The 14,736-nt window shown below is 36.5% G+C and overlaps 1 protein-coding gene and 1 long non-coding RNA gene across 2 annotated transcripts in view; one reads left to right on the forward strand and one right to left on the reverse strand.

Moving 5' to 3' along the window:
• LOC107744862 (cGMP-dependent protein kinase 2-like) overlaps positions 1–11,592 on the reverse strand; it is a 17,697-nt gene extending 6,105 nt beyond the window's left edge. The window contains exons 1-10 of the mRNA XM_016558681.1: positions 11,105–11,592; positions 6,145–6,311; positions 5,874–5,987; positions 5,092–5,197; positions 4,418–4,481; positions 3,010–3,087; positions 1,408–1,502; positions 1,091–1,159; positions 907–1,005; positions 299–452 (exon numbers count right to left, since the gene is read on the reverse strand). Of these exons, the coding sequence (XP_016414167.1) occupies positions 299–452; positions 907–1,005; positions 1,091–1,159; positions 1,408–1,502; positions 3,010–3,087; positions 4,418–4,481; positions 5,092–5,197; positions 5,874–5,987; positions 6,145–6,311; positions 11,105–11,586 (1,428 nt within the window). The 5' untranslated portion in view covers positions 11,587–11,592. The remainder of the gene's footprint in view (positions 1–298; positions 453–906; positions 1,006–1,090; positions 1,160–1,407; positions 1,503–3,009; positions 3,088–4,417; positions 4,482–5,091; positions 5,198–5,873; positions 5,988–6,144; positions 6,312–11,104) is intronic.
• Positions 9,093–9,327, forward strand: LOC107744863 (uncharacterized). The gene is made up of 2 exons (XR_001640534.1): positions 9,093–9,123; positions 9,183–9,327. It is a non-coding gene; the product is annotated as an uncharacterized LOC107744863 (long non-coding RNA).
• Positions 11,593–14,736: the final 3,144 nt, after the last annotated feature.

The following is a 14,736-nucleotide window of genomic DNA, read 5'->3' on the forward strand; positions in this document are numbered from 1 at the left end:
ACAACTTTAAAGGCGATTTTCTCAATATTTTGATTTTTTTCTGCACCCTCAGATTCCAGATTTTCAAATAGTTGTATCTTGGCCAAATATTGTCCTTTCCTAACAAACCATACATCAATGGAAAGCTTATTTATTCAGCTTCCAGATGATGTATAAATCTCAATTTTGAAAAATTGACCCTTATGACTGGTTTTGTGGTCCAGGGTCACATATTATTCCTTCACTTTGTGTAAATGATTTTTTGTTTGAATGTTAAATGATGAAGAGAAAGTGTGATTATTTTCAACAAGTTTCTAACCAATTCAACTCTGCCAAAGCCTCCAACTCCCAGCGTGGCAATAACCTCGAGGCAGCTGAAGGGTATGGTGGATGCAAAGTTGCTCTCTCTCTCTTTCAGCTCAATCATATCATGTGACACAGGTGTGGTGGGAGGAGTGCGGCTTCCTGACCTCCTAAAAGAATATCATTTAATATAATTAAATGAGCACATTTGTGACATTGGCCATTGTTCTGCTGATAAAGTTAAAAAAAAAATGCAAACATTCAGAACAGAATAATTTTCATAAGTGGTCTCCGATTTTCGGACCTCACTGTATATCAGAATAAATAGGTGGATTATGTCTGCAGTATGTGCATATGTACATGTTATGAATTATATGAATTATATTCTTCAGTTCTGTCAATTGGAGATTGCTGGTAAATATCAGCCTATATTTAACTTAAAATTAATTAGTTGTTGAAACTAAAAAGTGTTTTTTATTTTGGTTTGGTTTAAGTAAGGTCAGCTAATTCGTTTTTACAGTGTAAGCTATACACACTTGAAAACACTGTTTGACAGCACAATGGAGAGGCAAGAAGTCAAGAAGATTATCCTTGTTTAAATAAAAAGAAACAGCTAGTACTTACTTAGCATTTCTTTTCTTATCGTCCCGTGCTAAATTTTCGACATAGCTCTGCAGGTACTTTTTAAGCTCATCAAAAGTTCCAACAGTCTGACTGAAGGTTCTGAGAAAAGACCGTTGTTACTGTCACTGAGTACCAAAAAAATCATAATCAAGTGAATGATGACGATCTTGAAGTAGGAACTCACTCTCGATCAATGACGAGGCATTCCACGCCATCCTCATCTGCGATTATATTCGCAGACCTGACATCATCGCTATGGTTTGACAAAGCAGGAACACATTCAGTGAATTAGACATAAACTGAGCTAAAAATGGCTCCTAAAATGACAGTTTTATGGATTTGTTTGTAATAATATTCTGTTAAGTCATATACACGTTGACAAGACTAAGTTGCTCTCTGTTACAGCAGCAATACTAAAAGACCTCATTTACCAAAAGGTTATTGAAACAGGATTAAAGTGGGGAAATGAGAATTGAGCTGGGGATTGATGAAAGACAGCACCTGATGAGGGCCTTCTCTCCGAAATAATCCCCTTTCCCCAAGGTGTTGATGATCTGAGGCTCTTCATGATCCTGTGTGCTCTGTGTGACTTTAATCTGGGCAGCACAGAAAGGCAGAGGTTACATTTCAAAATGTACAAACCATATCAGTTTAAGAGAACAACTGTATGTCTTATGATCTGTATTTTTTTTTACTTTGGATTTATGGTCCAAATCTATTATTAATTATATAAATTTCATGTGTTGAGATGATGCATCACATATAGACTGCATCCTTCAATTCTAGGCAGCATGTAATCAATAATAACGATACTGAAGAAATGGAGTTAGTTGTCTGAATTCTGATTCATTCTCAATTCTGTAAAATGATCCAGAAAACCACGGTGACACCTCTTGACTTTTCTGATCAACCGCCAGTTTTTGGTGGCCGGCAGTAATGGCCTTATTCCCAACACGCTCTCGGACATGGTGGCGACAGGCTGACGAGAACCATAATTTCCGGTAATTAAATTATCTCCCCCTCAGTAAAACATCTTCCTTCCCACCCCCATCTTGAGCGACAGTGGAGCAGAAATCAACAGGGGATCTGAGCCTGACTAGCTCATGCTAAACAGTTCCTGTTGCTTCCCAGTGGAGAGTCCTGTCTCTTATACCCTTCAGTGTCGAATTACTGATTTATCTGAACGCGTTCGACCTCCCACAGACCCAGATCAGCATCTGCAGTGAAGTCCATGAGGATTAGTGGGGTGGAAAAATGGTGCCTCGAGTGTGTTAAATCACTTTTGTTTTTTTGGTGGTTTAGCATTTAATGGTGTGAGGATATAGCATAACCTCTATACTTGGCAGTAATAAATACTTGTATGTATTCAGTGGGCTTGATAAAGGGCTATTAACTTTATTATTTGTGACCCTGGAGCACAAAACCAGTCTTAAGTCGCTGGGGTATATTTGTAGCAATAGCCAAAAAAACATTGTATGGGTCAAAATTATCGATTTTTCTTTTATGCCAAAATCATTAGGATATTGAGTAAAGATCATGTTCCATGAATATATTTTGTAAATTTCCTACTGTAAATATATCAAAACTTAATTTTTGATTAGTAATATGCATTGAACTTCATTTGGACAACTTTAAAGGCGATTTTCTCAATATATCAAAACTTAATTTTTGATTAGTAATATGCATTGCTAAGAACTTCATTTGGACAACTTTAAAGGCGATTCCAGATTTTCAAATAGTTGTATCTCGGCCAAATTTTGTCCTATCCTAACAAACCATACATCAATGGAAAGCTTATTTATTCAGCTTTCAGATTATCTATAAATCTCAATTTCAAAACATTGACCCTTATGACTGGTTTTGTGGTCCAAGGTCACATTTATTTATTATTACTAAAAGTTTCTGGAAAGGAGGAAATCAATAATGATCATACTAGAAAGGCACATCGAATATATTGAATACACTGAATATATATTGAATATCCACATTGAATATATTCATATCTCATTTTAAGTAAGCCCATGGAATGAGAAATAATTAGGCATAATACACTAAATACAATAAATACACAGAATCAAGCAAATAATATAATGCAAATTTTACCTTTCCGTTGGCAATTATGTAAAATGTGTTTCCTTCTTCTCCGTCCCGGATGATGTAGTCTCCTTTATTATAATATTCCTGATCAGAAAACACAAGACAAACTCATTTAGCTATTGATTTTACCATCAAGCCAGTGCTGTCATATTCCCGGAGAGATCCCCCCGAGGGAGACAACAGGAAGGCCGCCATGTCTGCTTCCACAGCGATAGAAGTAGATACACCTCCTACATACTTAGGTCAAATTTCCTAAAATGTGTTTCATGCCAGTTTTCACATTAGAAGCAGTTAGAAATTGTACTGTTGTCATTAAGATTAACACTTCACTAACCATTAAAGCAGTTCAACTTCTTTATAATAAATAACAATAACAAAAATGAGCATTTTAGCATCTAAAAAGCATTTTAGAGCTGGCTTCAATACTCCAGAATAAGCTAAAATTTATGTTGATTAACTTTGTTGACTAGAGCTTGAGAACTCTGTGCCTGAACTGGTATTCCTCCAATTCAATCGGAGACCAAGAATGTTTTCAAGTGATTTGCAAAAATAATGTTCTATTTACAGTGGAATGGAACGATTCAGCTGAAAACTGAGATCAAATCTTGTTTAGAATGTTTCAAATTAGACTTAAATCTGAGTTTTGCCAAACGTAATCATTGAACCATTCTAGAACATTGTAGTGGTGCGTCAGAGACATTCCAAGACAGTGTTCGAGTCTTCATTTCTCTGGTCCATGTTCTCAACTGATCTCCATCCCCAACTGTCTTTCTGACAGAGCTCTGCTGTTTCATTAGAGAAGCTCTCTAGGCATGCCACGCTCCTCTGAGGGTCTCAAAACATTTGTCTGCTCCCAGCGTCCCGTCTGCATTCCATTCCCCACTGTTTAATGATAGAGTTCCACATTATCTGCATGTTTCAGTCCAAAACATCTGGGCCACTATTGGGTTACATTGCTTCCTTACCCCTAGAGAAGGGAATATAATCAACTCCATCGGAGTGATTGAATAACGACATTCTCCCATTCAACCCAAGGGGCCGACAATCGAGAAGAATGTCCTTGATGTTTGTTCAGCATGGAAGAACACGAGGAGGCTTATTTGACATTGAGTTGACAAAGCCCACACTCTTTTAGAAAAACTCGCTTTAGCCCCTCATGGAGAAATGGAATAAATCAGTCAGCAGCCTATACTGGCTGCTACAAACATCTTTAACAAATCACTCGTCCCCTTGACTGAAGTGAACACTTCGCTCAGCCTTAGTCAAATAAGTATAGTAACAATATACTGGGCCAAGTGATGAAAGATGTAATATCGCCATTGTTTTATCAAAATTGTCACTTTGGATCTAGACATTTGAAAACAAGTATTCACTACAGAAGGATACATAGGATCTGATGGGACTGGTTACTTACCACCTCTAAGCAGTCCACAATCTTAGTTAGTTTGTCCCCAGGCAGACTGGCAAGAAGTGAAACACTAAAAATAAAATAATAAAGTAAAATATAATAATCAAAAGGTTAGGACAGTTGCAGGAGACAAGCAACGAGGCATCATTTGATTTTCTAAATATAACTTTTGCCATTTTTGCCATTTATGTATTTAACTAACCATTCAATTTCAATTCTATGTTTATCTGTCTTAAAACATTTTGGTTTAAATGTTGATCTATGATTGTCATATGACTAAACTGATACAGTCAATTTAAGACTGCCCCTTTGACTTGGATTGAACTGATGGTTATGGAGAACAGTTAATTTAATCTTATATAAGATAATATCTCTCAAACTGAATTATTGTATTTTCCTCCTTTCATGTGTGCTATTTAAACAGATAGTTATATAAGCAAGGTCGCAGAGGTCACTTCAACCAGACCGTGAAGGCCACCAAACTGACCTTCATTATCAATAGCATGGCTAATGCCACCAAAAAAAATCCTCGCTATGCTTTATTTGCTTGTTTGATCTCCACAACGTTTCATGTAAAAATCACTTTTTGATGTTTTTTTGAGGCCCAGCTAATGCTTGGCTACACATTATGTGGTGGGATACCACAGTAAATAGCGGGAGGGATGAGCAGTTTGGATTACCTCCTCAGGAAGTTGCGGTATTGCTCTTGTCGAGCCTCGGCAGTCATCCGCATGATGTTGTGAAAGACTTCTCGATCGAGGGCCCATGTCTTCACATTGCTGGCAGCTGTGATCATAACAAAACAGCAGGTAAGGGAAATACCAGAAGCTTCCTCGTTCCTCGCTGAGTGGCATCCATTTAAACTTCAGTGATTCAGTAACCAGGAAACAACAGCTGCTTCCAATAGGGCCATTAGGAAATGATAAAAATTTTATTGTGGTGACTTGGGTAGAGGTTAAAAAAAGTCTACTATGTTTTGAGTATCAAACTAGCTACAATGTAAGTGCAAACAACATTCTCTCTAACAGTCATTTAGTTAGTTCACATTAAGAATAAGAATTAACCACTAAAAAATGCACCACAATGATTTAACATTACTGTTAATAGTGCATGTTTTACTGCACATCAATGTTTTTTTTTCGAGTGGGAATAAAAGATATTATAAGGACAGGCATTTGACATCTGGCCGTGCAAAAACAAAGAAACAAACAAAATTACTGACAACTCAATAAGATTAAGGCTACAAGACAAAACAATGGTGTTTTAGTTCTCACTGGTGAGATAGCCTGTGGCTACATGAGGCCAATCCATGGTCACAGCATGAACTAAACACACAGAGAGCGGCAGTGCAGGGACAAATTTGTGATTGTCTCTGTTAACCAATTATATAACATATTCATCAGAAACAGCCCATACACATACATTGAGAGAGACAGAATGAAGTACAAAGGAAATACTTCACCTTTAACCGAGGCAGTCCTGGTGCAATTGTACAAGATGGCTAATTCACCAAATGTGATCCACACTGCTATTGATGTGAGCAGTTTGTTGTGCTGATAGACATCTAGCTTGCCATCTGTAAGAGTAAACAGCACTTAAACACAAATTCTTTCTTGCATTCTGAGTGAATTTGCACTAAAAGGGTTTTAAAATAGTACCTTATATTGTCTTTATAATAATGCCTAGCCGGTGTGATTATAATGGAATAATACAATCAGTTACTCAATTTGTACCTGCAAGCACAAACAGGTGGTTTCCTGGCTCTCCTTGTTTAATGACGTATTCTCCCTGCTGGTACGTTCTCTCATACATGCATTCCACCATGTCTTTGACTTGTTGCACTTCCAGTCTTCTCAGATACTGGTTCTTATTCAAAGCATCTGTGAGGAGCTTCTTTACACTGTTAGAAACACATTTGTCATAAGATAGGCTAATCAAAGAAAACAAATATGAAAGAATACTGTTTTGCTTGAAACTGTGATAGCGGCAGTTGTTATTCTTCTTATTAATTTATTCATAGAGCTGGGTAGATTACTTACAGATTACTTAATCTGTTACTGATTGCAAATTACATAACAAAAATTGTAGTTAGTAACGTAATCCATACATTACACATAATATAATCAGACTACTTTTTAATAACTTTTAGATTACTTTTGACCTAACTTTTTTATCACATTGATTTACAGGGTTAGTTCACCCAAAAATGATAATTAGGCTGTGTTTTACTCACCCCCGAGGCATCCTAGGTGTATATGACTTTCTTCTTTCAGACGAATCCAGTCGGAGTTATATTAAAAATTGTCCTGGCTATTCCAAGCTCTATCACTACAGTCAGCGGGTGTTGCATTGCTTCAGTCCAAAAGAAGTTAAATAAAAAGTGCCCATCCATTAAAAAAAAGTGTCTCACATGGCTCCGTGGGGTGAACAAAGGCCTTCTGTAGTGAATCGATGCCTTTTTGTAAGAAAAATATCCATATTCAAAACGTAATAATCACTTTAATCTAGCTTGCGCTCACTGTTGTACACAGAAGCAGTTCCGGGCGGATGACGTATGAGGTCAGCTTTGAGCATGCGCCGCTCAGAAGTGACGCACGCGGAAACGCAGCGCCTAATTTTCATTTTTGGGTGAACTAACCCTTTAAATAGGATAATCTTGTACCATATATTGATATAAAAATACAAAGATTAAGAAAATATATTCCATTAATTGAAATGAACAACATAAAGTGCATTAAACTTTACAAACTGGGGTACTACTGTAGGGGGTTTGTGAGTTTAATGAAAAGTTCATCATTAATTAAATAATAAAAATTTAAAATTTAAATAAATCATTTTAAAATAACATAAATCGAAATAAACTTCTGAAAAAAATTATTTTATTTGTTTACCTGCATGTCATGTGACCATTAACCAATGTCAGAGAACCATGAACATGCAAATTGATACTTTATTATTAAATATTTATTTTAAAATCTCAGGGGTACTTCAAGTAAATGTATAGGTGAAAGATGTTCAGATGACAAAAAGGTTTGGGAATGCCTGGATTACATGTAAATAAGAAATAATGTGAATTTGTGCATTTTAATGTATTTGAAAGACAAAAGTCTTCCAAAGACATTATAATAGATGGTTAAATAACCTACTGAGTGATAATTCAAATAAATATTAATGTGTTCATCAGTAGGTGATGCAATGTTGAAACACCTGAAATGATTTTGTAAATTTAGTGGTCAAATGCTGTGTAGCCACCTGACTAGCGACTGGTCTTTGTGCGAATGTCCACAAAACAGGAAGACTTTCTGAGTGTATATAAGCGGTAGGCTATTTTAAAAAGGAACAATTAAAAGATGAAAAAGAGGAATTTGGGAGAATAAATAAATAATTAATATTTTGTGAATAATATGTAATCATGTAATAAGTACAAAAGTTACTGTAGTCTGATTACGAGTATTTTAAAATGTAATTTAATCTAATAAATACTTCATTTTTGGAATCTGATTATGTAATCCAGATTACATGCAATCAGTTACTACCCAGCTCTGTTTATTCAAGATGGACTAATTGGACAGTTCACACTATGAGGAGCACCAGTTGTTTCATTTTCAGTGTTACAGTAGAAACAAGATAATGAATCTCAGCATGGTGTTTTGCAGGCAGATTAGACCAACATAAGCCGCCCAACATAATGAGCACCTACGCGCAAGGTCTCCCATAAACTTAGCATATGAAAAAAAAACAGACTAATTACCAACATGAAAAATTGGCACATCTATTTATTTAGCTCTTTGAGGATGCTTGATACTATAATGAATATTCCTGTTCAAATACAGACACATACAGGTACATCTCAAAAAATTAGAATATCATGAAAAAGGTCAATATTTTTTGTCACTCATTTCAGAAAGTGAAACCCATATATTATATAGATTCATTACACATAGAGTGAAATATTTCAAGCCTTTATTTCTTGAAATTTTGATGATTATGGCTTACAGATAATGAAAACCCAAAATTCAGTGTCTCAGAAAATTAGAATATTACATAAGATCAATAAAAAAAGGATATTTTAAACAGAAATGTCAGGCTTCTGAAAAGTATGTTCATTTCTATGCACTCAATACTTGGTTGGGCCTCCTTTTGCATGAATTACTGCATCAATGCGGCGTGGCATGGAGGCAATCAGCCTGTGGCACTGCTCAGGTGTAATGGAAGCCCAGGTTGCTTTGATAGTGGCCTTCAGGTCATCTGCATTGTTGGGTCTGGTGTCTCTCATCTTCCTCTTGACAATACCCCATAGATTCTCTATGGGGTTCAGGTCAGGCGAGTTTGCTGGCCAATCAAGCACAGTAACACCATGGTCATTGAACCAGCTTTTGGTACCTTTGGCAGTGTGGGCAGGTGCCAAGTCCTGCTGGAAAATGAAATCAGCATCTCCATAAAGCTTGTCAGCAGAAGGAAGCATGAAGTGCTCTAACATTTCCTAGTAGATGGCTGCGTTGACTGTGGACTTCAGAAAACACAGTGTACCAACACCAGCAGATGACATGGCAGCCCAAATCATCACTGACTGTGGAAACTTCACACTGGACTTCAAGCAACATGGTTTCTGTGCCTCTCCACTCTTCCTCCAGACTCTGGGACCTTGATTTCCAAATGAAATGCAAAATTTACTTTCATCTGAAAAGAGGACTTTGGACCACTGAGCAACAGTCCAGTTCTTTTTCTCCACAGCCCAGGTAAGACGCTTCTGACGTTGTCTCTGGTTCAGGAGTGGCTTGACACGAGGAATGCGACATTTGTAGCCCATGTCTAGGATTCGTCTGTGCGTAGTGGCTCTTGATGCGCTGACGCCAGCCTCAGTCCACTCCTTGTGAAGCTCCCCCAAATTCTTGAATGGATTTTGCCTGACAATCCTCTCAAGGCTGCGGTTATCCCTTTTGCTGGTGCAACGTTTCCTACCACACTTTTTCCATCCACTCAACTTTCTATGAATATGCTTGGATACAGCACTCTGTGAACAACCAGCTTCTTTAGCAATGAACTTTTGTGGCTTACCCTCCTTGTGGAGGGTGCCAATGACTGTCTTCTGGACATCTGTCAAGTCAGCAGTCTTCCCCATGATTGTGTAGCCTACTGACCCAGACTGAGAGACCATTTAAAGGCTCAGGAAACCTTTGCAGGTGTTTTGAGGTAATTAGCTGATTAGGGTGTGACACCATGACTTTCCAATATTGAACTTTTTCACAATATTCTAATTTTCTGAGACACTGAATTTTGGGTTTTCATTATCTGTAAGCCATAATCATCAAAATTTCAAGAAATAAAGGCTTGAAATATTTCACTCTATGTGTAATGAATCTATATAATATATGGGTTTCACTTTCTGAAATGAGTGAAAAAAAATATTGGCCTTTTTCATGATATTCTAATTTTTTGAGATGTACCTGTACAGTACACAGCACGAACACATAAAATGACCACCTAAAGCATTAGAGTTCACAAACATAAACCACATTTAATCCTTATGATTTTAGCGAATAGTTATTAACCAATCCCTAATTCACACAAATCCGACTGTTAGGCCAGAAACACAACCTCAAGCGCTTAGTCAGTCGGCGCATTTTGCAGCGCAATGATTTTGCTTACGAAGTCGATCTTGCGCAGCTGAAAGCTAATAACCGAATGCAAGTGCGGATATTGGCAAAGCGTAGCGAGTAGCGACTGCGTTCGTGTATTTGCGTGAAGTATGTTTCTGGCTTTAGTACCACCGTTCGAACTTCCAAGTGCACCAGGACTTTTTACTGTTGGTATCATTCCGCTTATTCGTGTTTGTGCATTCAAAACTGTCACAGTCTGTGTGGTGAGGATTTACAGTGACTTCTACAAATGACCGTCTTTATGAGTAATTCGTTCATTAAATCGATTCATTCAAAATTAACGAATGTAATACTTAGAAGTATTTTTTACTTAGAAGTATTTTGTTGGTCAAACAAAATATGCACAATAACTGTCAACATTGTGTCTAAAAAGTTATTCAATATTAATTTATTACATATTGCAGCCAGACACAAAAATATAATATAATATAATATAATATAATATAATATAATATGGACCCACTTTATATTAAGTGGCCTTAACAACTATGTACTTACATTTAAATTAATAATTTGGTACAATGCACTTATTGTGTACATACATGTTTTTACATTGTACTTATATTTTTAAAAAACCTGCATGTAATTACATCTATAAATAATTTCTGTAATTACATTTATAATTACACTGTTGACCCATCCCTTACACCTTAACCCAACCTTAAACCTACCCATACCACCAAACCTGTCCCTAACCTTACCCATATCCCACCGCAATAGCAGCAAAAGTGTTTTGCAATACAATATGAACACAATAAGTACATTGTACTTGATTTTTGATGTAAGTACATAGTAGTTAAGGCCACTTAATATAATATAATATAATATAAATCCACTGTGAGATTATATGCCTCATCACATGACAATGAGTACATGAGTAGCTCCTTAACAGATAGTCAACTAATTTAAATGACGCATTAGCACCAAAAATCACTGCTGTTTCTCCTTTCTCCTTATTACCATAACCACAACTGTCAATCAAACTCTGTAAGGATTTACTTTTGGCATCACAAGCAGAAAATGGATCTCTCACCTTTGCTCTTTCCAGACTCGTGCACTCTCAAAGTAGAACTTTGGTACACCACTGGAATCATACATTCTGGATGAAGGTTCTGCAGAAACTCCAGCTTTTGCTCCTTTCCTCCTATTGAGGGTATCTCTGAGCAGGCCAGTGCGACACTGACTGACCTTTTCCTTGATAGGTGATGGCAGGAGACCTAACTCGCCTTGATTCTTCAGTGCATCCTGGAGCTTGTTGAGGTGGAGACACTTGTTTCTTAAAGTGTCAGAGATCTCTGAGATGGTCTGTCTCTGCTGGGCCAGCTGCTCCTCTAGATGTTTGATCTGAATCTCCTTGGCATTCAGGTCTTCATCCTTCTTCTTCAGCTGATTCTCTAATTCTTCCACTCTGACTCTGAGAACTTGAGAAACTGAGCTTGATTCTCCATTGTTTTTGGATTTGCCAGAGCCACTGACCTGCTTAAGAGGGTTCAGCTTCATCGACCCATTTCCCATTTTGGCACTTTTATTCTACAATAAAAGATGATCAAGTTCAATTTGCTGTGGGATGACATCAAACAATATAATTAAAATAATTATAAAATGATATTATTAAAACTTATAAAATATTTAATATTTCAGTCTTAACCTTTATTTTTTCTTTTGAGGTCTTTTTGGAAGCCAGTTAAATGGCTTGAAAAATTTAACATTGACATAGCAGGTTGATACTTTTCCTAATCTTATAAGAAGTGATTCTAAACAAAATTTTAACTTGATAACATTCTTTTTTAAATTAATTATTCACAGTGTTGGGGAAAGTTACTTTTAAAAGCAATGCATTACAATATTGCGTTACTCCATAAAAAGTAACTAATTGCATTTCTAAGTTACTTTTTATGAAAATAAATCATTATGTTACATTTTGTCACCTGCTGGGCTTGCTTATTTATTTATTTATTTAACTAAAAAACCCAAAAGTTATCTTTTTGGCAACTGTAAAGGCCCTTTCACATCAAAAGTGAACATACATTGAGAAGGTCACAGGGACAACCAGAGCTTGAGGATTAAATGTGTGTGTGATTGCGCATGTAGGCCTATTAATTTTAATAATGTAGGCTACCTGAGAAATTGTCCCAACACAGAATTCTTGAACGAAGGTGCACACGTTTTAAACCTTTTAAAAACGGAACGAAAATCAACAAAATGGTGAAATACATCCATGAAGGGCATTCTCAGCTCACAGGAAAATAACTAGAGAACAAAACTAAGGGTGTTTTCACACCTGTAGATCGATTGCTTTGTTCCGAAACAGGGATTAAAATTATTACAATGTTGCTTTTTATTCTTGGTGCGGTTCGCTTTCACAGGGCAAAGTTTCTATCTAAGTTACTTTTTATGAAAGTAAATCATTATGTTACATTTTGTCACCTGCTGGGCTTGCTTATTTATTTATTTATTTAACTAAAAAACCCAAAAGTTATCTTTTTGGCAACTGTAAAGGCCCTTTCACATCAAAAGTGAAATTAAAACACCTCATCCTACAGGAAGTGCCTCTACCTCTGTACCTCACTCCCAATTTCTCTCAACGCGGGTACAGGAGAAGTGTCAGTGAATAAATGGGAAAACAAAGTAACTTGCGTTACTACTTATTTGAAAACAGAACTGTTTTCTTGTAAATTTAAAATGAATGTGCTTCTTTACTAGTTACTTGAAAAAAGTAATCTGATTAAGTAACAGATCTGATTACATAACTGATTATGCATGGGACATCAGAGACCTCAAATAAAAAACAGGCCTATATCAATACAATAAAATACAATACTTTTTGAAAAGTGGACTACTTTGTACTAAAACATATAAATAAAGATTGAATAATATCTTTGTTTTCATTGGGTCACGTGAATTTAGTAAAATATTTGAGTTCAATAAAAAAAAAAATAATAATAATAATTTAAAAAAATAATAATAATAAAAAGCCTGATGACAATGACAAAAGCAATGACAATATTATATGCTTCCCTCAAACGCGCCAGGTTCCGAAACAACAGGCCATGTGTGAAAGCACCCTAACAATCCCCTTCAGGCCCGGTTTAACGGGGGTGCTAAGCACCCTCAGTTGAAGCTGTAATACTAACATATTGGCGAAACAGATATGGCAAACTATCGAGTGCGTATTTGTGTTTGCGCTCTAGACAGCGTAAAAGGTTTCTATTTACAAAGTGTTTTACTGCGTTTAGCGTTGAATCCCCTACAGAACACAACTTTGATGGTAAAGGTTAGTGGATCCTCCCAAGCCTTTCATCTACCTGTCATGCATCTCATTATGAGGGGCTTAGACAGACAGTGGCACAAGACACAGAATAGTCGTTCATATTTTCATATCTCAAACGGAGAGAGATAGAGAGAGCGTTTTGCCAGAGATCTGTTGGCCCCAGTGATTAAGACCTAATCAATAATTTAGAGGCACAGTAATACCGGATGGCACCAGCACTCTGTGAGTGTGCAGTATGCTCTTTCCTGGACTATCTGGTGATGTCATTCTTTGCTGCCTTTCATTGATGGAAAAAAATGAAATAAGATGTTTTGTAATTCGCTCTGGGTTACAAACGCACAATGGACACTGGACACTCCCACCATAGAGAAAAAATGTTTGAGCACAATCACAGTATTTACAGTACAAGAGCTCTGAGCAGACCTCATACACACCCCTACATATCCACACATAAACTTTGTTAAACACAGCATGCAACTCAATAAGAGTGTTATTTTGTTTGCATCTAATCTGGATGTTGAATTCACAGGATATTTGATTATCTTTATGTCCTTACATTCATGAGAGATGTATGTTATTTAATTTAGACAGGATGTGTACAGTAGGAAATATATTCAAGGTAATCCACTTGCTATAAGCCAAACACAAAAAATACATACAATTATAAATAAACTTCTAATCAATATATATATTTTTTTTTTTTTTTTTTTAATTCCCTAACAATAAGTGTACTTGAAATGGTACTGGTAATGGTAGGCTATAGGGATGTTGCGTAAGACCTACTGACGTTACACCTGTTCCTCCGTTTTATCTTTTAACCAAACGCTACTGAGAAGCATAAAGTTTCTAAACATTTTGAAATGACATGAAAAACCCTACCGTTTTCGTGTACTCTTCTTCGACGGCTGAAAGACAGTGTTGTGTTTGAGGCAGCAGCCCCGGTCAGCGGCACCGTTCACACGCCCCACACACACAAACACACACACAAACACACACTGGCAGCATGTGTCATTTCTCCACAATAACTTCACTCAGTTCCATTAGCTATCGTGATGTCTTCATGACAGCAGAATATTTTATTGATCTCTCTTTCTCTCTCTCTCTCTCTCTCTCTCTCTCTCTCTATATATATATCCTATATATACTGTATATATATAATGTACTCATTCATATATTTGTTGTTTTCTGTTGAAATGTTGTGAATTAATCAAAATGTTGTTAAATGATAAATGTCACGTTTTAAATCATTAATCATTAAATATTTTTGTACATGTCCCGTTACATTTTTTGCTTTCACTCTCTCTTTCACTCTCTCAGTTTCATATTACTGAAAAAAAGCCTGTTATAGGCTGTTTAGCAGCATGTTCCGTTGTGCCAACTCGCCCGGACAGCAT

Source organism: Sinocyclocheilus rhinocerous, unplaced genomic scaffold (genome assembly GCF_001515625.1).
Source record: "Sinocyclocheilus rhinocerous isolate Xijiao unplaced genomic scaffold, SAMN03320098_v1.1 scaffold167, whole genome shotgun sequence".
NCBI lineage: Eukaryota > Metazoa > Chordata > Actinopteri > Cypriniformes > Cyprinidae > Sinocyclocheilus > Sinocyclocheilus rhinocerous.